At 39.9% G+C, this 24,773-nt stretch overlaps 1 protein-coding gene and 1 long non-coding RNA gene across 7 annotated transcripts in view; one reads left to right on the top strand and one right to left on the bottom strand.

Moving 5' to 3' along the window:
* Positions 1 to 24,773, bottom strand: part of STARD13 (StAR related lipid transfer domain containing 13) — a 383,589-nt gene that overhangs the window by 212,419 nt on the left and 146,397 nt on the right. For 2 of the 6 annotated variants that reach the window (XM_082435540.1, XM_082435538.1), the window contains exon 1: positions 9,646 to 9,721. The exons of 1 other annotated variant lie outside the window; for it this stretch is intronic. Coding sequence is in view for 1 of the 5 variants with exons in the window: in XM_082435535.1 (XP_082291661.1) it covers positions 10,841 to 10,964 (124 nt within the window). In the remaining 4 variants the exon portion in view is untranslated. Of the gene's footprint in view, positions 1 to 9,645; positions 9,742 to 10,840; positions 11,185 to 24,773 lie in introns of those variants that run through there. 3 more of the 6 variants (XM_082435541.1, XM_082435542.1, XM_082435535.1) reach the window with 3 other exon arrangements.
* Positions 11,283 to 24,773, top strand: part of LOC309647901 — a 51,317-nt gene continuing 37,826 nt past the window's right edge. The window contains exons 1-2 of the long non-coding RNA XR_014256380.1: positions 11,283 to 15,490; positions 15,584 to 24,773. The exon at positions 15,584 to 24,773 is cut by the window's right edge and continues 37,826 nt beyond it. This is a non-coding gene — a long non-coding RNA (uncharacterized lncRNA). The remainder of the gene's footprint in view (positions 15,491 to 15,583) is intronic.

The raw sequence follows: 24,773 nt of genomic DNA, 5'->3' as shown, positions 1-24,773 counted from the left end.
ACCGTTTTCTAACAGTCTTCTTCTTTTTGCTTTTTTTTTTTTTTAACATCTTTATTGGAGTATAATTGCTTTACAACGTAGTTCATGGCCCCGAGTGGAAGCCTTTTTCTTAATCACAGCAAGCTGCTGTGTGTGCTAACAGGGACCCTGAGAGTACTTGCCCTGAAGCCTGGGCATCAAATGAAAAAACACATGAAGCCTTAGCACAATGCCTGGCATAAAATAGGGTCTGATTCAGGGTAGCTGAATCTGCCTACTCTTTTACTATTCAGAACTACACAAACACGTTCTTGTTTGAAGTAGCTTAAGAGAAAATGAAAATGCACACACTCTTCTTTTTATTCAATTGCCCAAATACTTTGCATTAAATAATGAACCTAACTTTCAAACAAAGGAAGATGTCTTCCTTTTTTTACATCATTAAATGGGGAGTTCTATGTCTAGCTTCTGATAGCAAAGGAGGATTTAACCTATGAAACATTATGAGACTAGACTCGGTCAGCTTTAGTGTTCCTCACAGAGACAGATGGACATCATGACAAAATAAAATTCACTGATATGTGCTGGAAATCCCTGGTGATAAATCACAGGCTTTATTACTGCCTCTCCTAATTTCCTTTTCTTAGTAAGTAGTTCTAGGTGAAATCTACACAGGAAATAGCCTTAATGGTTTTAATAGCAGTGGTTTAATGAATAATCTATTATGGATATTGTAAATAAATTTTAAATTAAGAAACAGATTAATTAAGAAGTTTTCAAAAACAAGCTTTGGATCTGAAAATCTAGCATACCAAGAGTGTGTAATTTGTCCCAATCTCCTATATATACCTAAGCAATGCAATACCTTTAAAAAGCTAATTAAAATACTTGCTTCAGTATATGTAATAACTAAAATATAATCATTATAACTCTGTAAACACCAGGGGTGATATTATTGCCTTATTTCATAATGATGCTGTCACAATCAATAAACAATAAAAGAAAACAAACACACTTTCCTTCTTGGGAGATCACCTTCCCCAAGAGCAAGTGGCACAGAGCATATGGAGTATAGATTGTAGACGCTGAAGGGAAAGCTTGCAGGTTCCTTCCAGATCTAATATCCTGTGATTTTACAAGTCACTTTTATCTTACTTAAATAACACCAAATCACCAATGACAGTGAACTCACCAATAATGCAGGATTAGCTACCTCATTTGCCAGGCCCAGTATAAAATGAAAATGTGGGCTCTGCATTCAACAATTATTAATAATTTCAAGATTGTAACAGTAGAGCACATAAACTAAGTACGGGACCTCTCTGAGCATGGGGCTTTGCCTGCATGTGGTGCAGGGACTGTTGAGATTCTACTGGTATCTGCAGGCCCTGGACTCCTAGCTTTCCCCCCTCCTTGTTCCTTCTCCAATTCTGGCAGATGTAGTTCCAACATCAGAAAGTACCAGTTAAGTTGCTGCTGTTGATGGGGGCTAGGTAACCAAAGCAGTATGGGGAATGACACCGGCAGGCATCCTGGGGTGCCCTTCTGGGCTTCTGCCCTTTCCTTGTCTATCAAAACATCTGATGAAATCCAGACAGAAAAGGAACTAAAATACTTAGAGCATTAAGTTTCCTTTAGACACACAGTCTAGTTTTATAGACTCATTGATTTTTAAAGTTAAACAGGGCCTTAGAGATAATCTAGTCCAACTTCTCTCATTTTAATTTGGTGTCCATCAAATTCCGTTTAGGCCAAGGACATGGGAATGATTTCTTGGTTGCATAGCTCTAAAGCTGATAGTAATTTTGATGAACAAACCGTAATTGATGATCTTTCAGAAAAATGTTAGTATAATAGTATGATGAATGATTCATGCTATAACACTAATGGATTTGCACAAGATGCTGCCAACCACGTTAGCAACATATGTACGGTTTGATTTTGTTTTTAAATTCGATTCAAAGCAAAGAGAGTGAGGCTAATGTCTTAGCTCTTGGAAATCCCTGAACATGGGATCTAGAATGGGTCCATAAGATATGGGAACAAGGCAGATGAATCCAGGTATGAAGCGAGTGGCTGGTTTAAGGCTAGAGCAAAAAGCATCTCCTTTAACAGAAAATGTCTGTTCTCCACAGAGAATACATCTATGTATCTATATATCTATATCTACATCTATATACATATGTATTTTTAAAAAATGAACTCTTATACATTGTTAATTAGGGGTCAGGCACTATCCTAAATGCTTTGAAAATATTAACTCATTTAATTCTCATGACAACCCTATGAGATAAGTCCTATGCTTATCCTCCTTTTTAAGATGGGGAAATTTAGGACCATCAAGATTATTTATCTTGCCCAAGGACCCACCGTGTAAGAGGTGGAGGTAGGGTGCAAACCCATGTAGTCTTGCTCCAGTAGCTGCTCTTAACCACTAGGGCATGATGCACGCCAGTAATCTTCCACCATGCCCAAACACCACTCACCCCGCCCTCCACTGCATTGTATGCAACAAAAGTAAAACAACATGCATTTAAGACACTTGGAGATCTATGCTCCCAGCACTGTAGCCATAGCTGTGCCAAATAATTATATCAACGTTATGGCTGAACTGATGCTAATTTCACAGATGTGAGTTACCATTACACAGCTGTGATTTTATTCAAATGATGATGCCTCAAACAGCTTCAGTCACTTCTCCACCACCACCACCACAGTGCTTCTCTACAGGGTTAAGAGCAATTTTCCACTTGTCATTGTTGCTTTGATTTAGAAACTAGAAATTTAAGAACTAGAAATCAAATGCTTACCCTAAAGCCTCTCTTCTTTCTTTCCAAAAAGAATAAAACAGCCTATGAGACAATGGTTGAAATATGTAAAAGCTTTTTTTTTTTTTTCTCTTACTTTCATTCTAACAATTGCTCCTCTTTTATGTCTATTGCTTATGAAGTCTTTTCTTGGGACTAAAATAAAGATGTAATTTATTTCCAAGACCATGGGGACAATTCCTCTTGGCTAGGAAAGGTGTGATCCATCATTGTTTTTCAAGAGTTCTGCAATGAATGCAACTCAGCGTCGGCCAAAGAAAGGAAGCCATCTTTGCAATGTCATTGTGACAACCCAGACATTCTCACGCAGCAGTAGATTAGTTTAACTTATTCTGTCACACCTTCCACATATTCATATATTTGTACTTTCAGGACATTATTCTAATGGTAAACATTAAATTTCAATGGAAAACACGTTCAAAGATCCTTCAAGAAACCTGGACATGTTTCTACTTTATCCAGATGGAGAGAGGATAAGACGCATATAAGACTTTCCAATTAAAGTCATTGATAGTAAATGCATCAATTTTCATGAGGTTGAACAACAATTATCTCTAGGGTTCATTTAATTTCATGCATAGGAAGGAGAAAGAAGTATTCAACAAACACAGTATGTCATGATGAAATACAGATTAAAATATGCCCTATTACACAAAATAACAGAACCATAAGGTTCTGAAATTTTTATTTTAGATAAAAATGTTACTAAGGAAATATTCTGCCTGAGAACATAAGATAGCTTGACAGAGCAGATTTGCAAATACAATATTGTGTAGTCATGGTGCATTCTATACTGTCCTTTAGCACTTTCTGGAAGCCTGCTCTATTTCTGGTTAAATAGATGAGTTAAGGGATTTGAGCAGCAAAATAAAATTTGTGTGCTTTGCCAGGATAAAACCACAGTCCTGAATTAATATCCTGCACTACAGTCCCAACATGCTTTGACAAGGATGCTATTTCATGGCTCAATAAATACTTATTGACTAACTACAAACATGACAAAAATGTTTGCCCTTCAACTCGACTGCCTTAGGACTAAACACTCGAGGATTCTGAAAAAAAGCCCAGGAACATTGCAACACTTCTCAAACCACGTTTGTTTTCATTTGGCAATATCCCTAAACTTGCAAAAGGGTAGAATAGAAATATACTGGTGGATAAACCCCCAGAAAACTACAAGGTCTCTAAGCACATTTTTCTTTATAAGTTGTTTTGTTCAACATAAGATTGAAAAAGCACACACACACACAAAAAGAATATATATTAATTTCATAGACATGCTCCACATCTAAATGATCAGGTTGGTGACTGATCCAAAGCTGTATTAAATGGTCTTAAGGGATTTCAGCCAACTGGCAGGGCTCCTGTCTCCTATTCAGAGCACCCACCCACAAATAATGAACATGGTCCTCTCTTTGCTCCAGCTTTAGGAGAAAATGTGTTACTTCCAAGGGTTGGGCAGCATATTGCAGATGGGTTAGGCCATGTTTAAGTTATCTTCCTTACAAACACAAAAACTTAAGATGTGGTTACCTATTTTTCTCTGAGAAATTTCCCTTCAATCAACTTTATTATGGACAGACCATAATTGGTAAAGGTCAACAAATGGATGCAATATTGGAAAATTCAATATAGTACAGAAACTTTCTTACAAGCTAAACTTTGATTAGCCTATTCCCAGATATCACAACACTGGAGAAGTCACCTTTCCAAGATAAAGTTCTTACCCCATTATATGTGGAGCCAACAAGTCACGGTAACCATAGACGTATTCCTGCTAAGATTATTTTTATCTAATTAACTATATTTTAATTTTTATGGGGCAACCCTAAGAAGTCTTTCCTTTAAATGTTATTTTTTACTTTGCAATATCATTTTTAAATTTAAAATGTATATTTTATTAGTGTGATATATTTTTATGATTATTTTTTATTCATCAAAAGTTCTGGGACCAAGTAGGTCTGTCACAAAAGATTATTTGATATATCACTACTATTATTCAGCTATAAGAATGCTGAGTTTAGGAACAGTGCTGCTATTTTTCTTATTCCCCAGAAATTTAGCACATGTATATGTATATACAGTTCATGTCCCAATATTGTGTTCTAAATAAAGGATGCCCTAGGACTTGGTCCTTGGCCCCTCCTCTTAACTATATTCTCTTCTAAGTAACCCCATCCAGTCCTAAGGCTTTACTCTATAGTAGTCATATGCCAATAACTCTCAGATTTCTATCTTTGGCTTTGACTTTTCTCCCAAAACTTTACTCATACAACCAGCTCTTTGACTTTTACTTTGGATGTCTAATAGGCATCTTTGGCTTAATTTGGCCAAAGGAGAACTCGCTCTTCATCTGGCTTATGCAAAAAAAGGTCCTTTTGCACTTGCAAGATGCAAATATTCCACCTGTCCCCAACTCAGCCCACGGCTCTACAAACCTAGGAGCCCTCGATCCCTCTCCCTCACCTCCAACAAAAAATGTCAGCATTGTTGTCTCTACTTCCAAGACATACTCCAAATCTGTCCCATTCTCTCCATTTTCATCATTATCAGCCTAGTCCGTGTCACTGTTTCTCTCTTACCTGGACCACTCCAGTAGTAACTAATTCAGGTCCTGTCCCTCCTCTGTTTAAAATCCTTTACTACTTATCACATGTAGAACCAAATCCAAACTTCTTGCCCTGGCAACAAGGCCCAACCTATAACCTGACTCTACCCATACCTCTGACATGATCTCTTACCATCTACTTGTACCACCTTTTTTCACTATGCTCCAGGCACACCGTTTTTGTTTTGTTTTGTTTTGTTTTTTTCCCTTTTCTTTTCTGTCCCTGTAAAATATCAAGCTCATTCCAACCTCACTTAAGCAAAACTTTTCTTGGGGACTTAGACTATGATCTCGTACTAGACACAGACTGCTGCGAGTTACCATATGGTAGTTAACACAAGTCAGTGATTCTGAACCCGGACTGTACGCTGGAACCAGTACTAAAAAAATACTGATCCCCAGGCCCCATGTGAGCCAAATCAGAGTCTCTGGGAGGCAGTAAGGACAGTCATATTTCCAAAAGGCTCCAGGTGACCCTGTGGGTAGCTAAGGCTGAGAGGAACCCTGGTACATATGATGTCTTCTCTTTCTCTGATTTTCATTGTATGTTTACCTGACTTAGATTTTCTTTTTTGTTATTGTTAATATAAATCACATCTAAATGTATTCCCTTTTCAAGAGATGTTTAAAAAGAAAAAACTGACAGAGTAGGATGGCCTGTTCTTTACAGTAAAGTGATAATAAAAAGGAAGGACACTGACATAAAACAAATGAAAACGATCAGCTAGTATCATCCTGTACTTTTTGCTATCATGGAACACATTTAGATTTTAATAAGGAACTTTTTTATGGCCCATGTTCTATTCTTGATCCCGCTCTGCATTAAAGTCCCAATCTCATGTTTACATCACATCACAGGACGCTACTGTTGACTTTGAGGATGAATAAACCTGTTTTAACATGACAAGAACTCGCTGAAATTTGGTGGAATTAGCATTTCTAACAAAACTCAAACTTTTCAGTGTTTTAGGTTAGTTTATTTTTGGCAGCAATATAACTTCCTGCGTCTAAGAGAAATGATTTAAAATAAGACTATGAAAGAGATCAAAAGACTTGGCCATCAATTAGTTCACAAGCTACCTAAATATTGTTATGTGAGTATAAAGGAATCATACATATGGATTACATTTCCATTAAAACAGAGTACGGTTTTAAAATGAAGGAGCAGAAAGCTTTAGAAAATTCATTTGGATTTTTTCAGACCTTAACTTCTTTTTTTTAATAAATTTATTTATTTATTTATTTTTGGCTGCATTGGGTCTTTGTTGCTGCACGCGGGCTTCCCCTAGTTGTGGCAAGCGGGGGCTACTCTTCGTTGCGGTGCGCGGGCTTCTCATTGTGGCGGCTTCTCTTGTTGCGAAGCATGGGCTCTAGGTGCGTGGGCTTCAGTAGTTGTGGCACGTGGGCTCAGTAGTTGTGGCTCACGGGCTCTAGAGCACAGGCTTAGTAGTTGTGACACACAGGCTTAGTTGCTCCACGGCATGTGGGATCTTCCTGGACCAGCGCTCGAACCCATGTCCCCTGCATTGGGGGGTGGATTCTTAACCACTGAGCCACCAGGGAAGCCCCAGACCTAAACTTTTGAGAAGTAGTTCAAGCTGCTTACAAAGACCAGAAGCTAAAGGGTATGCTTCTGCCTAGAGAATTTAATGATGCTATAAAAGTTAAGAATTGTCACCAGTGGTGGCTGATTAGGGAACTGAAGAGGCCAAAAGAACCTGTCATTCACCTAACCTGAAGAAACCTGTGTTTACGCTTTATGACAACATCTCTTTCTTGCAGCCCTTGGCTTCTTGCAGCGATGGTAATGGGCAGGGCACACCACATAGGAGCCGCAACAAGATAGATGTATGGCTATTTGTTTTAACTCTCTATAAGCCCATACGCTACCCAGCCCAATAGGATGACTGGGAGACAAGCTATTTTTGGTGCATAGGGTTATCCTTGTCATTGCAGGAGGAAAGAGCAATTTTTCCAATTAATTTTGTTGTTCTTTTTAAAACTAACTGCAAATGACAGAGAGACTTAGAGAAAGGATTTAAGGTCCATGTGTCTCCATAAGAGCCACGGAGAAGGCAGCGTGGTATAACACAAAATGGGCACAGAAGACCTTCGACTTCTGACAACCTGAATTAGAATACTTCTTTGAACACTAACTAACTTTGTCATCTTGGGAATAAACAACAATTACCACCATTATTTCAATGATCAATATTGAGATGACAGGTGAGAAAAACTCTTGCTGACTCTTATGAGGATTAGAGTCTTGGGTAATTAAGAAGTAAGTACATGTTGTTAAAAACGCCACAATCCGATGAAAGTCTGTCAGCTACTACAGAATTGCAAAGCCCAAAAAGAGCTCCCAGCATCAGTCTTTCTTTAACCAATAACTCCCTTTTATAATTCTGTAATGAAATGAACATATTTGAACATCATTCACACCTCATCCTTCTATCGGTTTCATTACTTGTGTCGTTGTGATGCGTGTGAAGAAATAGTTTTCCAGTTATGTATAGTCCCCTCCTTCCCAAATACAGTCCCACAGCACAGAAATCCACAAGCTTCACTATGTTTAAAACAGCTCTACTTCTTCTTGTCTTTTTGTCCCATTGACAAGACGGGCTTTCATGAAGAGAAGTAACAGTGAGTTAGAATAAGGATTTCCTGCCTCAGGATGTTAAAAAGCAAAAGGACGCATCAAATACCTTCAGAATGCTCTAGACAACAAACACAAGTTTGTTATAAAGCACTTTGAATACTGTTCTACTGACTAAGTGTAATATGAAGAAAATTTTAGGGAAATTATAGAAGTCCCAGCACAAAACTTTTACGTGATAGAAAAAAGCTGAAAAAAAAACAAAAGCCAATAGCCTCACATCATCTCTTGGGGGGCGGGCAGAGTCTCTCTGGGGTACATTCATACAGTTGGTTATGATGATATTGTGAACTAAACCATATAAAGAAAACTTTTACAAATGAAGAACACTTTCACCTAGAATTGATGCCAACATTAATAACTTAAGTATTTCAGTGTCTCATGGCCAAAGTTCCATATTTTAGCTACCTTTGCAAGAAAACCCAAGAAAATCAATTTGCATCTAAAAGCTCCTTCATGGAGTTGGCTTGGTTTTGTGGCAAGCATCCCAGCTTGCTTAGAGAAGCAGAGGTTGAAGTCTGCTTCACAGAGGATTGTTTGGTCCCAGTTGAATAACCTGCTGGCATCCACTGTTAGCAGAGTGGTAAGCAGATATTAATATTCTGATTAAACATTTTAAAACCTCACACCACTATTTTAAAACATAATTACACTATTCTGGGAGAACCCTTATACTTACCATTCTGAAGCCACTTTTAGCCTTAATTTCTATATATCCATGATCTTAAAAATCTCTACCTATCACTTATTTCTCAGAATCAAAACTTTTTCTCTCCACCGTCCTAACTAAACTGCAAAGTCTAAAATTCATGTGAATAAATGACTTCCCTGGAAAATCTTAACGGTTTTAAATCTTTACATTACACTCTCGTCCTTCCCGATGTCCTTTTGAAAAAGACAGGGCTGCAGTCATCTTTGGCCTTAGCTTCTATAAAAACCCAGCACAGCTTTGGCAGCCCTCTTGGAAAGACTTCTTGTTTCCTGAGGATCCATTGATTTAACAAACTTAACAAACTTAGTAACAGAAGCTATGAAAGAGACATTTGCAGTAAGCATTCTGAAGTTATGAAGCAACAAAAGTTTACTAGACCACAAAAACTTCTCTAACACCATCCATCATGTAGATTATACAATTTAGCACGATAACACGGAAAGTTATTAGTTGTTATTAATTAGGTCTGCAATGCACATACAGGTCTTTAAAAATCAACAGTCAAAACTACTGGGTTACCACAACTTATTTCTGGGTCCAGACTGCAAAGCCTGTTTATTTCTTGGGTGCTTACTAAATGGGGCCGCTGTATTGGAGAGAAAATACGGGATAAACATTTTATGCGGACAGTATTGAGTGTTGGAATCATCTATAATCCCTACTTCTAATTTGACCAGTTAGGTTGATAAAGACCTAGCTCAAGGAGATACAGACTCTGGGCATCTACTCCAGAATGCTGTCAGACTAATGGAGAGATGTGGCTGCATGGGTGTAAGGACAGAACATCTTGCAAAGCACTTCTACATTTCTTCAATAAGAAAAAGGGGGAGGAGCCCAGAAAAGGTTCAATCTTCCATCTCACCCTTGGCATCCCTGCCCTCTGTCCAGGCTTCATACCTTCTTCTTCTCTAGACCTCTCTTCCACCCCTGTGGTCACTGGCCAACTCAGGAGATACTGCTGGAGAGACAGGAGGCAAGAAGATCCAGAGACTAGACTCACGGACAGCTCGGGGGCCCTTCCATCCACACGTCCCCCATTTCCAGAAACATCTTCCAGCAGCTAACACTTGGGGAGAGCATTCCTAAATCCTACACTGCCTGGGAACTGTGCTGTGGCGGAAGGCCACCTTCCCTTATTGTGGCAGGTATGATGTGGTGACTAACCAGACCTAATGCTCCCAGCATGGGCTCTGAGAAGGCTCAGACCACTTCCTGCATCCGTGGCCCTACTAGGAGGTAGGTCCAAGGAGCTTGCACAGAAGAAAGACCACAGCCAGGAGGCTGGGGGAGGTGCTAAGGAGGGGACTGGCCTTCTAACCTAAGCAAGGATTCTTAAGAACCTCTTGGCTCAGAATAATCACCTCTTTTCTTCCTCTGAATCATGAGCAATGGATTCCAAAAGGGAGGCCGCTCTTTTGCAGCCCCCAAATGAGGAGAGCGGATCCACAGCTGGACAGGGGTTGTGGACAGCTATCCACGAGCACCAACCACTGTCCATCTGTCTTGGCCCAAATCCTCCCCCTCTACGCCATAAACATCTGTCTCCCAGAGCTTTGGATATGCTCCCTAGCCTTGTCTTGACTCCCGCTCCCACACAGGCAGTGGACGTGTCCCTCGTGGAAAAGGCCAAGTTGGGAGAGGGACCGATCTCCTGGAGCCCACTTGGGCTGGGCACTCATTCACTCACTGGGCTGGGGCGGGGGGCGGGGGGTGGATGGTGGCGGAGCCGGGGCCAGCCCAGGCAAAGCGGCTACTCGAAGGAAGACTCCCCAGGTAACTCCCGCGCCTGCTCCCGGTCCCGCGCGCAGCGCCCCGCCGGGATGTCCGCGCGCGCGGGGCGGAGCCCACACGCACCAGGTCCCCGCGCGCGGAAAGCGGGGAGCGCTGGCGCTCCGGCCCGGCCCAGCAAGGGGGTGAGAGCAGCCTCCTCCGCCCATCCCCGGGCTCTGAAAACCTGTGCCGGGAGCCCACGGCAGCGGCGGGGCAGTGGGCCGGACGGGGCGACGCGGCCCGCGCCTCCTCCCGCTCCCGCGGTCCCGAGTCTCGGGGGCACCGACCTGCCAGCCGTCTCTCCCGGACGTTTTTCCACAGCCGATCCCAGGCTCTGGCCGTAGAGTCCCGCAACTGCTCACTGATTGACCGCCTGAGCTGCGTTTGGAAAGGTTTCCGCTTGCCGGTCATTTTAGATCCGTCCTCATAACGACCAGCGGGCTTGCCACCGCCAGTCCCGCGTGGCCCGCAACTCAGACTCCCGGCGACTCGAGACGCCAGACGCGGGACTCCCGCTGGGGTCCCGGGACCAGCCAGGGGCGCGACAGGGGTCCTCCGCCGTCCAGCGCGGGGGGCCGGGACGCGTTGCCACTGCGCGCGCCGCGCAAGGGTAACTTCAGCGCTCCGTCGACTCCTCTACCCCTTTCCCACTTTCCCTCCCCTCCCTCCCCTCGGCTCAGCGCTCCTCCGCTCCCCTCCTCTCCCGTCCTTCCCTCCCCTCTCCCTCCCGGACGGTCTAGCGCCCCACTCCTTCCCCCAGGGAGCTTTCTCTCCCTCCCTCCCTCGCCTAAATCTGACAGCTTGGTTCCGACGGGCCCCCGATTACGGAGTTTCCACCCCTCTTTTCATTTTCACTCAGAGGCCAGGGGCTGTACCATATTCCTCCCACTTCTTGACACTTTACATTTTTTCACTCAGAAAGCGCCACCATCACAATCATTACAAAAATTTTAAACTATGCCATAGCTAGTGCCGAAATAACTCATCGTAGTTTTCCTGAATTCAAATCACTTGAATTCGACTCCTCAGTTTGGCTGACATTCTTTTGGAGTTAGATACTGGTGCACTTGTATTATATCAATCTTTCCTGGTTTCATCAATGAGATGATTATCTGGCTGCAATCTACAATCAAATTAAAATGATTTATTCATTGCATAGCCATTGCCTATGAGGAAAATAACTTGTAAATATTAAGGTCAAACCTTGAGGAACCTACATAAAATAGATTTACATATTCTGGTAAAGCATTAAAATCTGTACGCAGTTAGAAAAGTAGGTATTATGGGGAAGTGAAATGTGAAAAGAATTTTAAGGTATTTTAGCCGATAACATGAAGTGGGCTTATAATTAGAAATTAACCCTAATTCCTGCAGGGAAGAGGGGGGAAATATACTGGGTTTTTTTTTAACATGTTTATTGGAGTATAATTGCTTTACAATGGTGTGTATATACTGGTTCTTTAAGAAATACCTGAGGAGGTGGTGTCCAAGTCATTTCCCTGGGCTCCAAAGCCTCGCTCAAAAGATAAAGACAATACTAGCTCAGGCCTCAGGGTGTCCTGCTGTTCTCAAGGTTTTGCTTCTAAAGAGCCTGGAGGACCTTTAGAGAAAGTAATGACGGTAATGACGACAACATTTGATGTAACGCAAGGATATAAGATGTGATTAATGTCATACATCTCAAGTTTGGCTAAAGAAACTGAACTATTTCAAAAGAGAATTTCTGAATTATTTAAACAGTAAAATTGCTTGAATATCACTTCTTTTTAATTGCCTTTGTATCAGGCTGCTAAATAAGAACCAGAGTTTAGTTAGCTGTTTTCTTTGTCTTTTCTTTTTAAAAAAAAAAATTTCAGGTGCTCCATGTGAAGTTTGGAAATTAAAGAAAATTATCCAATCCTCTCTCTATTATATAAATTGCTATTGACTTAAGGAGTGGAAATTAACAGCTACCTGAAGTGTTCCCTCTACAATTCTATACTTTTAGTAAATATTCCCTCCACTAGTTTATATTGTTGGTAGAAAATGGGGGGGGGGGAGAAATGATGGCAAAAACCATCTTTATTGTCTTATTCTCTTATTTTAAATATTCAAAAATGTTCACTAGTGAAACACTTCAGAAGAACCTAGAAACTAATGGTTGAGCTTTTTTTTTGTGCCATCCTGGTAAACCTTTGAAATTGTCAGTTATGAAGCAATAAGTCATGGATCAGAAATGGACTTGAAACTATGGCAGCCAGTTACAGACTAATCCAGATTGCTTTCTGGACGCATGCCAAATACCCTTTTGATTACATCCTGTTTTGTATGCATGTAGTGGTAAGGAAATGCTCTGCCAGAAGCAAGATTTGTGTTATCTTAAAGTGACTGCCGTGCAGTATAACGACAAAACGTTTCACAATTACATTCCCAGGGAAGCTGTGTATTTAACTTTAAAAAGAGGATCTCTAATTGAATCAAATGGAGGCAGTAGTTGTAACATTATATGCACGGGAATAGAACAGTACAAGGAACATTCCAGCTATTTCACTGATCATTTATCTCTAAAGATCCTGGGTCCCTACTGCTTTCTATTTTAATACATATTTTATATTCAGAAGTCATTGATTAGGGGTTTTCTTTAAATGACTAATGTGAAGATAAAGTCTGGCTTTGCAAATTTGTTTAGCTCTGGCTGTTGAAGGGTCCATGAATTCAGGACTGTCCATGAGAAGCCAGATGAAAGACTGGAGTGATCTCCCCAGAACAGGTGCCACACGGCACAGCCCCACTCCCTGCCTGCCTGGCTGCTGGTCCTGCTGAAGGAAATCCTACAGCTGTGCAGATGCAGCAGCCACAAATGCAAGGGTTCTAAACTCAGCGGGGCTACTTGGAGACTTTTATACAGGCCCTTAGCATCCACTCCCATTCTCCAGGAGCCCTATTTCAAAGCTGAACCTTAAGGATGACACTCCCCTTGGGGTCTTCACCTTGAGCAGATGACAATACCACCGACTTCACAGAAAAGAAGTCAGGCAACTCCTTACCCTTATAGCCTTCTTACTTACTGCCTTCCCTCCCAACACAGGAAAGAGGTACCTCTTTTCCTACCCAAGATCTAGCCCTTGACCTGTGTGCTCTGCTTACCATCCTTTCTTGTCCCTGCAAGGGCTTGGCTTTATCAGTTATTTCCTCTGTCTCCTACAGCCTCAACCCCTCCTCCTCCATGGGCTCAACCTTCTAGTCTTACACCTCTTTAAACCAAACCCAAACCAAAACAACAACCCCCATAACAAAGCACACTGCCTCTACCCTGTATCTCTTAGAAAAGAAGTACTCCCTTATCAACACTGCAGTCTGGGCTCCCTCACCAGCTCACTGAAACCAGTCTTGGCAAGGTCACCAGGAACTGCCCAGTTGCTACATCTAATGGATGTTTCCCGTTGTTCCTGTTCCTTCTCGGGTGTGTGGACGAGAGGACACTGCTGACCGTCCCTTCCTCTGGACACTGCCTTGTCTTGTGGCTGTCAGGCTACACTGTCCCCTGGGCCTCGTCCATCTCACGCGGTGCCCCACGTAGCTGAAGCGCTTGTCTTCAGAGCTCCCCTTCCACCAGCTTGATGTCGGCATTCCCCGGGTTTCAGTTCTTGGCCCCCACCCCCAATTCTTCCTCATGCTTCCGTGTCCCTGGATGATTATATTCCTTCCCGTGGTTACAGCCCTCACCTCTCAAGGCCCAACCTGATACAGACAGAAAGTACACATATTTTTGAGATTATGGCTACAGGCAGAGTTGAGTTTGACTCTGGGCAAGTTTTGGACCCTCAGCACTACCTACCTATGGGATTGTATTGTGTAATAAGTGGAATAATCACAAAGAAAAGATTCAATCAATGCTACCATATCGCTGTCCAATCATTATCACTGTCACATTGTTCTCCTATCCCAAATCGTTTCTGAGCCTCTGACACCCAATCTAAATAACCCATTACTCCCTCTCGTGGCATGCAGCTTAATTTTCTTTATGGCACTTATCGCTTCTGGACATTTTCTTGTTTGTTTGTTTGTGGTTTGTCTCCAAGGCAAACCTTGAGCAATGTTAGATCGAGGTCTTGTCTGTCTGATTCACCACTGTGTCCTCAGGACCTAGATCAGCCCCTGACAGTTGTGCTCAGCAAAAACTTGCAGAACAAATGAGTGATTTTTCTCTGATGCTATATATTGTTTACTTTGCTAATGGATATTTCTAAAAATTTCCCTCTAAACCTACTCTTCCAACTCTATTTCCTATGTTAGTCAAGTGATGTGATCACGCACACATCTCGTGTCCAAGAGAGAATCTAGAAGACATTCTGAACTCCAAAGTTCTTATATTGCTTCAATCTTTCTCTGTCTCTCCATCCCCACAGTAACTGGTTTAGTCCATGTTTTCTTTTTTCCTCCCCTGAATTTCAGCATAATGAGCTTCACATTAGAAAGCTACTGCTCTCACTGAATTCTGTCTTTATACATTCCTTCTACTTGAACACTTTTCCTCTGATTTTTTTCTTCACTCATCCTTCAAGATTCAACTCAGATGTCACCTCCTCCTGGAAGCCTGCCACGAATCCCAGTGGCTGGACTGTTCCTCCTCTCCTGTGTTCCTACAGCACCTTGGGCCCATCTCTGGAGGAGAACTTATCACAGAGCACTATGGGCACTTGTCTGCTTTCCTCTCAGCCTCCTCACTAGTCCTCAGTTTCTTCAGCAGGACTGGTACTTTTATTTCTGAATCCCTTGTGCCTTTTTCAGTGAACAACACATAAAGACTCATTTACTGACTAAATGAGTGTTGGATGGCTGGTTATTACTAGAGTCTGCTCCTTAGTGTAAGTGTAAACCATAATTATGCTTGCGGCATCATTAATTATCACTCTATTTACATAAAATTTATTAATTTTAAGTAATACATATTGATGGTTACAGTTTTTTTTTTTTTTTTGTGAGGCGGCAACGGGAGGGATGCTTTCTTTTTTTCTTTTTTTTTTTTTAAATTTATTTATGTATGGCAGGCTACAGATTTTTAAACGTAGAAAAGTATATGTAGAAATATTAAAAATACCTGTAATATTACCAGAAAGAAAGAGCTGATAACGATTGAAAATTTTCCTTTTCAGTTTTTTTCTTTACACATTAAAAAAAATAATAACTTTTATACCAAATTTTGAAATTTTTCTCATTTAGCATTAGATTGTGAGCATTTTCCCAATTTATTGTTGTCTTTTGAAATACAGTTTTTAATGAATATATAGAATTCTGTTGGATAGACATACCATAATTTATTTTCAAACTTTCATAATTTTGGACATTTCATTCCAAATTTCCACAATTACAAACAATACTGTCAACAACTTTGGCAAAAGCAAAAAAACCCAAAGAAACCAAAAGAGGTTTTTTTCTTTCTCTTTCTCCTAATGCTGTATGATTAAGATCCGTCACCACTGTCACCCCCAATCACAAGTAATAAGCAGGTCCTGCCACCCATCCACCTATACATATGAAGCCAGTGTCTCTGAATTCTCTTAAATTCCTATCTTTTCTACTCCTCCTTCCATGTTCAACTCATCTGTGCCATCACCCCTTATGCCTAAGAATGGAGAACCACATTCTACTGTCCACTTGTTGAATATTTTGTTGTCAGAAGCCTTTGCTTTAGAAAAAAATCCAATTTCTAACTGTCCCAAGCCAGCAATCCTTTGCCAGGAGCCTATGGTCACAGTCCATTATTTCATGTTTTTCAGCTTTTCTGTAGGAAATTGCCTTCCTTGCTGTGACCCATTGCCCCTCACTGCACGACAGAAGGGTGAAGAGCTCCCTGGGACTCTTCCTGCATGCTCCCTCCCCAAGAGAGATGTGATGTAGCAACCACTCCTCCCATACTCCCTTCTGGCTACACTCCAGGGTCTTGTTGTTGGAGATTCTGAAATGAAATCTCAAATTATTTATTTCCTCATAAAAAATGTTGCTGGAAGTTCTGAAGAAGATGGCTTTTCATGCTGGGTCCTGAGCTCACAGTCACCAATTTGTGCTTGTTCCACTGGATGTGTCTTAGTGGCCCATTGCCACGCTCTGAATCTGCCAAGCTGCTAATGCTAACAGTTTTCATGGCTTTGGGGGTTTTGTTCTGTTAATTAAAATATCACTGGGCTCCATGCTTTTGTGGAAGCAAAATTTAGTGTTAGCTGTAAGCTCTGTATTGCCAATCAATATCTTTGGCTATGTTTAGTGTTTTCCTGATGTAGATTTGTAAATGCCTGGAATCTTCAGGCTTAATATAGTATCATAATATCTCACTGACTTTACAAATACTGTAATTCTTTTCTTTTTTTTTAACTTTTCATTTTATATTGAGTACAGTTGATTAACAATGTTGTGATAGTTTCAGATGTACAGCAAAGTGATTCAGTTATACATATACATGTATCTATTCTTTTTCAAATTCTTTTCCCATTTAGGTTGTTACATAATATTGAGCAGAGTTCCCTGTGCTATACAGTAGGTCCTTGTTGGTTATCCATTTTTTTTTTTTTTATTCTTTAACATCTTTATTGGAGTAGAATTGCTTTATAGTGTTGTGTTAGTTTCTGATGTAAATTGATACAGCCACTATGGAGAACAGTATGGAGGTTCCTTAAAAAACTAAAAATAGAATTACCATATGACCCAGCAATCCCACTACTGGGCATATACCCTGAGAAAACCATAATTCAAAAAGAGTCATGTACCACAATGTTCACTGCAACACTATTTACAATAGCCAGGACATGGTTATCCATTTTAAATATAGCAGTGTGTACATGTCAATCCCAAACTCCCTAACTATCCCTTCCTCCCACCCTTCCCCGCTGGTAACCATAATTCCATTCTCTAAGTCTGTGAGTCTGTTTCTGTTTTGTAAGTAAGTTCATTTGTATCATTTCTTTTTAGATTAAGCTTATATCATACGATATTTCTCTTTCTCTGTCTGACTTACTTCACTCAGTATAACAATCTCTAGGTCCGTGCATGTTGCTATATTTTTTATGTACACTTTGGGAGACCATAATAGCACATGCCCATGGAGTATTTTGTGTTTGTTTGTTTTTGTTTGTTACCCAACTTGCCGCTTCACTGGAGTGGAAATTCCAGGAGAGCAGGGAATTGTCTTTTTTCCCAGCACCTAGAACAGTGTCTGGTACAAAGTAGGCCCTCAATGAATGCAAGTGACGAATAAATAAATAATATATCATTTGCAAGAAAGCTCATGCCTTGACTGGAAATTCTAAATGATACCTGATGCTGTCCTATCTCTTCTGGGGAACTTAGTTTCTTCAACTCACAACTGCAGAGACTTTTGTCTCCAACTTCACCCACCAACCCCCATGGATACACCCTGGACTGAGTCTCACCATCGACACTGCTGTGCTTTCAAATTCTCGAACTTTTATCTCAACTTCTAGAACCATCTTGTGTCCTTCCAGCATTCCTCATCTGGTCTCATAATCCTTGCTTTTGCTTTTCCTTTACTTAATCAGTCCCTCTCCTTGGCTTCACTCCCTTCTAAGTCTTGGGTTTAGCGCCATGAGCCAGCCTTCAACCACTTTCTCATTACACACACACAGAGCTATTTCAGTTCCTAGTTATTTCATGCCTGTCTGGCAAAACCGCTATATCCACTCTTACATCCAGGCCACCACAGGCTGTCAACGAAATCTCAGAACTGCCCAGCAGGTGACAGGATGCTGATGGAGAGAGAGTCATTAGCAAAATTTTCACCGTGTCTCTAGCTGGGTCTTGTTCCTGTTCTCCCACAGTGGCTGTCTCCAAACATCACCACTCTCCTCAAGGCCCAGGCACACTTAAAAATTTTTTTGTTTTATTGTGGTAAAATATACATAATATAATATTTATCACTTAACTCTTCGTAAGTATACATTTCAGTGGTATTAAATACATTCACAATGTTGTATAATCATCACTATCTATATAATACTTTTTTCTTCATCCCCAGTAAAAACACTGTGCTCATAAACAATAACTCTTCTTTGCCTCCTGCCCCCAGCCCCTGGTAACCTCTATTCTACTTTCTGTTTCTATGAATTTGCCTCTTCTAGGTACCCCACATAAGCCATGCACACTTTCTTCCTTCTCACTTTCATGTAAACACTTGCCTGATGTGTGACAGAGAAAATAGAGAAAATGGCAGCTCCCTGAATGCACACACTCTCTGGCCTCAGGGCCTTTGCACTACTTTCTCCTGCCAGGACACACTGGTTCTTCCTCTTTGTAGACATACCTAAGCTCCATAGAGTAATAGTTTCATGCCCCCATTGGATTGTGATCCCCTTGAGGGTAGGAAGTAAGTTTTTAATATCTGTATCCCTAGTGGAATATAGTGCCCAATACATGGTAAGGGCTCAATATATATTTATTGAATGAATACGAACTGTAAATTGGGGTTATAAAGTGGGCTAGGGCAGCTGGGTGTGCCCATGTGTTATCCATCATATGCTGAAATGTTAAGCATTAATCCATTAAAAGGTAGAAACTGATAAATATGCACACATAGGTACCAAGTCACAATTGATAAAAGAGCCAAGAATGACAGGAAATTTAATAATAGTAATAAATTATGGGTGGATGTTACGAAATATTTCAGAACATTTAATCAAGCTGATTAATTACTTAGGGTTTTTTCCCCCCAAATCTGCATTTAACATTTGAGAAAACTAATCTTGTCATAATTTAACACCCTCCTTCCACCAATACTAGGGTTGGAGTCTAAAGTTTTCTGTGTTAAAATGTAAATGCAGTCATCAGTATCATAAATATACAAGAGAAATGAATTGGGTTATCTTTAATATGTAGGAGTGTTCTGTGAATTTAACATGCAGGGTAAACATGTGATTCTCTGAATAGGAATACAGTATTGAAAAACAAAAATCAATGTCCTATCTAGGGGAAAAATACAAATTTTTGGTCGATAAAGTGTGCATGGTTTTAAAGGAGAACAGAATAATGGTTAAGAAAAAGAAAGAGGAGAAACAAAAACTATAGGGTGTGGGTAAGAGCAGAAGGACAGAAGTTAAATGAATCCAGAGGAACAAAAAGGGGCTCCAATACAGCATACCAAAGCGGTGGGGCAGAAAGAGTAGCTGGTGGAATTTAATCTGGAGAGAAGCAACTGCAAGAGGTAAAAACTCTTAGAGTAAGAACCATTTGGTCACCTTCCACGTAAGCGTAAGCGTGAGGTGATCACAAAACAAACTGATTTAGGCTCAACTGAGCTCAAGCAGGAAAGGGCCCCGGTTCTCTGGAGAGTGAAAAGGGGGACTGAAAGGAATAGAAGAGGGTCTGGGGTGCTGGAGCAAACAAAAGTCCAATACCTCAAAGGATTCTAATAGAGAAATCTAGAGAGTAACAGGAATTGGGAAGCGGAGGTGCTGGAAAGGATTGTTCAGAGCCTTCAAGTTGGGCAAGGGACACCGAGCAATATAAAACTACACTAAAAATGCACATCAACCATATACAGCCTGTGTCTGGTGTCCGGCATTTCATTCCACTGTGACAGGGTGAAACTGTGCATTAGAACAGCTCTGTATGCTGGACGACAGCAGTTGGGGCTGGAGATGGGAGCCCTGCCAGAGAAGTTAAGGCAGGGTGGCAAGGCTGGAGACGTCCCCCAACTTGACCCTTACATGGTGCAGCCAAAAGTAAACACAAGATTTTCTAGCAGATGAAATGTCATGTATTTCATCAAAGGGGTTTTGTAGACAAATCATGGGAGAACTAAACACAAAATGCAATCCCTTGGCTTTCAATAACTTGAAGAATAAATTATGTTCTCTGCAACCCTCACTTATGAACTGTAATTCACTGCAGGTCAGGTGTCTGACCAGGAAAACATTTTGCTCTATCTTCTCTCTACTCATTATACTTTTCTTGGTGTAACTATTAAACATAATAATTTTCACTTGAGACATTAATTATTCCTGCTCACAAATCCTTTCTGTTATTTTTCTAATTTCTCTTTAATGGCTTTATGTTATTTTAGCCACCTTCATGTTCTTAAATAACATCTTCATTAAGATACTAATGGCATACCAAAAAATTCACCCATCGATTGTTTTAAGCAAGTGTTTTCTTAATACTATTAGTTGGAGATGTATCATAGGGTTCTATGGCCTTTTCCCCCACATACAGCATCGTAGACACAGAATAGTGTAAACTCGTTCAGTAAGCAAATGCACATATACTTTATGTGTTTACATCTCTTGGCTACGATTGTTAAAAATGCTTGCAAATAATATTTCCTAACATTATATCATAGTTATCTTAAGAAAGACAGGATAAAGGATAGAACCCTGCCACAGATACTGGAGAGATTTAATAAATACTTCTAAGGCTGATAAATATGTTTGTTCTCAGATTGACAGGATTTCCCTTGTAATTAATCTGGCACAATGAATTCTTAGAGCAGGGTTATCTCTAAAACTTGTACTTCATTCTCCCAAAACAAGATTTCTTAGAAATAACTATTTTAATGTTTGCGTTCCTAACCTTAGTCCTCTTGTTATTTCTGTAAGGCCATAAAAACCTAACCAGGCATCTGCTTTTGATTTTAGATTTCTGTTTTTTCCTTTAAATTTTCTAAGCACCTGCCTAACCAGCTAACCAAGCTTCCCTTCCTTCACCAGCATTCATTCCTCCCACATGACGCTGTTAGGTTTTTCCTTAGTTCGCTTAGCTTTTTAAACACCTGCAGTTCAACAAGGATAGTATTGTCTGGCTATTTCACTTAGCAATGAGTTGATTTACCTGTCAAGATAAACTTCACTGTACATATTATTGGCTCTCTGGATTAATGCCTTATAAAACAGCACATTTGCACTGTTCTATGCCCTTCACAAGCATTAAACACTGACTTCATTTGATAGGCCGTATACTATATCAACATTATTTAATGAAAGGAGCTTATTGCTGGGGGTTCAAAGATGAACTAGTATGAAAGTGAAACTTTTGGATTCATGCTAAATGTTTATTTGTTATAAGGGATCTTTAGCAGTTATGACAGGAATTATCCATGTCCCATAAAAGAATACTGTATAGGTATCTAGTAGTCCAAGTTTGCTTTAAAAATACATTAAAATAAATATATAGCTAAATGATTAATGACAGCATTAACAGCATGAACACTCATCACCCTTCTGTCACTATGCAGATAAATATATCAAGAAAAAGGGAAATGTAGAATTTTCATCAGGTCAGAGATGCACTATATCATAGTTCAAATGACTTAATTTTTTTATCATTTTTCTTTTACAAAATGAATGTTAGACATAAAAAATAATGTTTCCAGCTGTTTCTGGATCTTCTTTTAATTTATTTCTAATAAAGCATATATATGGGTAACAACCTCAAGCTGAGTTTTGAAATCTGAAGACAGTTTTCTGCCTTAAACAGTTAATCAAAGCCACATAAAAGCTGGCTTCAATTGAATTCAGTCTAAGATAGCTATGACCTGATTAACTGCAATAGACCAAAAAAAAAAAAAGAATTTACAATTATCACTTCCCAATCGTGAATAACTCTTAAAAAAAAAAAAAAAAAGGAAGGACAAAAAATGTTTTTAACTAGTAAAAGCAACAATAAATCTTGCTTCAAATATTAAAAACCATTCTTTATGGTTTAATATCCATTTGCTTACATCTTGAGTGTTGTATTCTTAAATTTACTAATTTACTTTAACCTGTTCTATTCTGCTTTCATCTTGGTGGGAAAAGTATCCCAAGGTAAAATGGCAGCTAGCCATGTATCTAATATGCTTTTACCTTATTGTGCAATGGAAACCAATTAGAGATGATTTGGTAAAAAACTCAATTGTAACTCACAGTATTTTTTTCCTGTCAATATTAAACATTTTAGTGGAATGTGATAAATATTTCAAATTGAACTACATTAAAGAAGGTTTTTATGCTATGTGAATTTCAGAATTTAGTAATCTCTCACACTGTGGGTAGTTCCTAACTAATGCATATCAATATAGATCTGTCATTTTCAGATATATGACCGTTTGGGAAAAGTGCCCAAAGGGCCTGGCACCTGTAAGAACTCTCCTCCCCTTTCTGATAACAGGGCTTGTGATTTCCTTCCCCTTCCTCCTTCCATCACTGCTGTTTGGTACTACTTATGTCCCCAGTCTCTCCCTCGACTTCAAACACTTCTTATCTCAGGGAAGTAAACCCTGTGAGTAATCCTTTACCCCACTTCCTCAAGGCACCCCTCCACCAATTCTTCCCTTCAATGTGTCTGAGCCGAGTAACATCTAACCAGTCCCCACCCCCATCCTGGCCTAGCTCCTATAATACAGAAAAGCTCTTTCAATTAAGTGATATTTGTAAAAAGTGTAGACAAATCTAAGGCCCTCTTTGTATTCGGATATTATAATTAGCATTCATTCAGTCACTCAACAAGTACTCCTTGAGTACATCCTGTATACCAGACCCCAGGCGGGGCAACTGTCTTTACTTATTATGGGCTTTGAAAATGAAGAGAAATAATGACAGTTTAGGAGGGAACAACTTTATTCCTGTTTCCTGCTTACTATTATTAGCAGGAAAACAATAACAAAAATCTTTGAAAACCTCAAGTTTAGTAAACATTTATCAGCCCTCTAGTATGTCCTGGGCTACGTGCTTGGCTCTAGAAACAGCAACGTTAAGTGCAAAAGACCCTGTGCCATGTAGGGTCTTAAACAAGAGTGTGGACTAAGCGAGCTTTGAGAATGAGAATGAGCTTATATCTGGGACAGGAATAAGGTGGTGGCTGTGGACATGAAGCCAGTCGACCAGAACCAGAGCCAGAAGAGGCATCGTGAGGAGCCAGCCCAACATTCAGAATGTCTTCCAGGGGCTTCGATAGGCAGGAGTTTCTAGCCTCCAACTAGAGGGCCTTCTGGGAGGCCCTCCCAATATTCCTTGTCAGAGATCCCTGCACAATCTACCCCTTCCCATCACTACAAACATTCCCTATTGAAATCTCCGAACAAGACCTTTGGACCACCAGGTGCAGGCTTGGGAAGTGAGTAAAGCTGCCAGATTTAGCAAATAAAAGTGCAGGGTGTCCAGTTAAGTTTGAATTTCAGATAAACAGCAAAGAATTTTTACTAGAAGTGTGTCCCATGCAATACCTGTATTTGTGTTGTTCTGTATTTTATCTGGCAACACTAGAAATGGAATAATATTCTTATTTCTGTTTAGCCTCGTCAGGCAACCCAGACACCATTTCAGAAGTACTTTCTCCCACTTGTGATTCTTAGCTTCTCAAAGCATTGAGACATTTAGCAGGTGTCTCTGTGGTTGTCTTTCTGTGCTGACACAGATGAAATCCTACCTACCTCCTGAGTAGACATTTCAAATACCCTGAAAAGTCACTCTCTATTCCATTTCAGTGCACTTGATGTTAGCTACCAAATAAAAAAATATATATATAATGCCCACTCCAAAAAGACTTAAATGTAAATCAAGAAACTTTTCTAACAGGTATTTATTTATCTGTCTTGAGCAGAGTTAATGGTCTGGAAACAAGTTTAGTGGTTCAAGGCGAAAAAAAAATCAACTTGGGACCATCTTAATGGGTGCGTATTTGTCTTCTGATCAACTACCACTTGTTTTAGGCTTGTAAACAAAGAAGTATCTGAAAGCTTACTTTCTCTTTTTTAAAGAATGTGTGTCTATGTTTATAGACATAGACATATATAACATATTATTTTGAAGGCAGTTGGAAGAAAAATCTCTCTTGTTTTGGGAACCACTTATTAATGGGATAGAGAATCACTGGGCTTGGTAAATACTTACCAATATATTTGGTAATATAAAACAATATTTTATAATAATATAATAATTAATATAATATAAAAGAATATAAACATATAAGTAATGTATAAAATATAAACATAGTAAAGTAAAAATTAGGTAATATAAAAAATAGAAACATAGTAAATATTCAGTAATTCAAGAAATATCAATAGATTCATAATCTTTTAATTTCTCCAGATACTTTTGATTTTATATTCAAAAGATAAATTGCCATGACAGTTCAGATTACTAGAAATGGATATAAGCTACAGGATAAAGTGCATAATCATATTGTTCATGGCCTTTATCCAAGTTCATGGCCTTTATCCTTTCCAATCTAGCTCAGCCACTTGCTAGAACAAGTTAT

This window comes from Balaenoptera physalus (genome assembly GCF_965194825.1).
Source record: "Balaenoptera physalus genome assembly, chromosome: 18".
In the NCBI taxonomy this organism is placed as follows: Eukaryota; Metazoa; Chordata; class Mammalia; order Artiodactyla; family Balaenopteridae; genus Balaenoptera; species Balaenoptera physalus.
The sequence above is the reverse complement of the archived record's forward strand: the minus strand, read 5'-3'. Positions and strand labels throughout refer to the sequence as shown.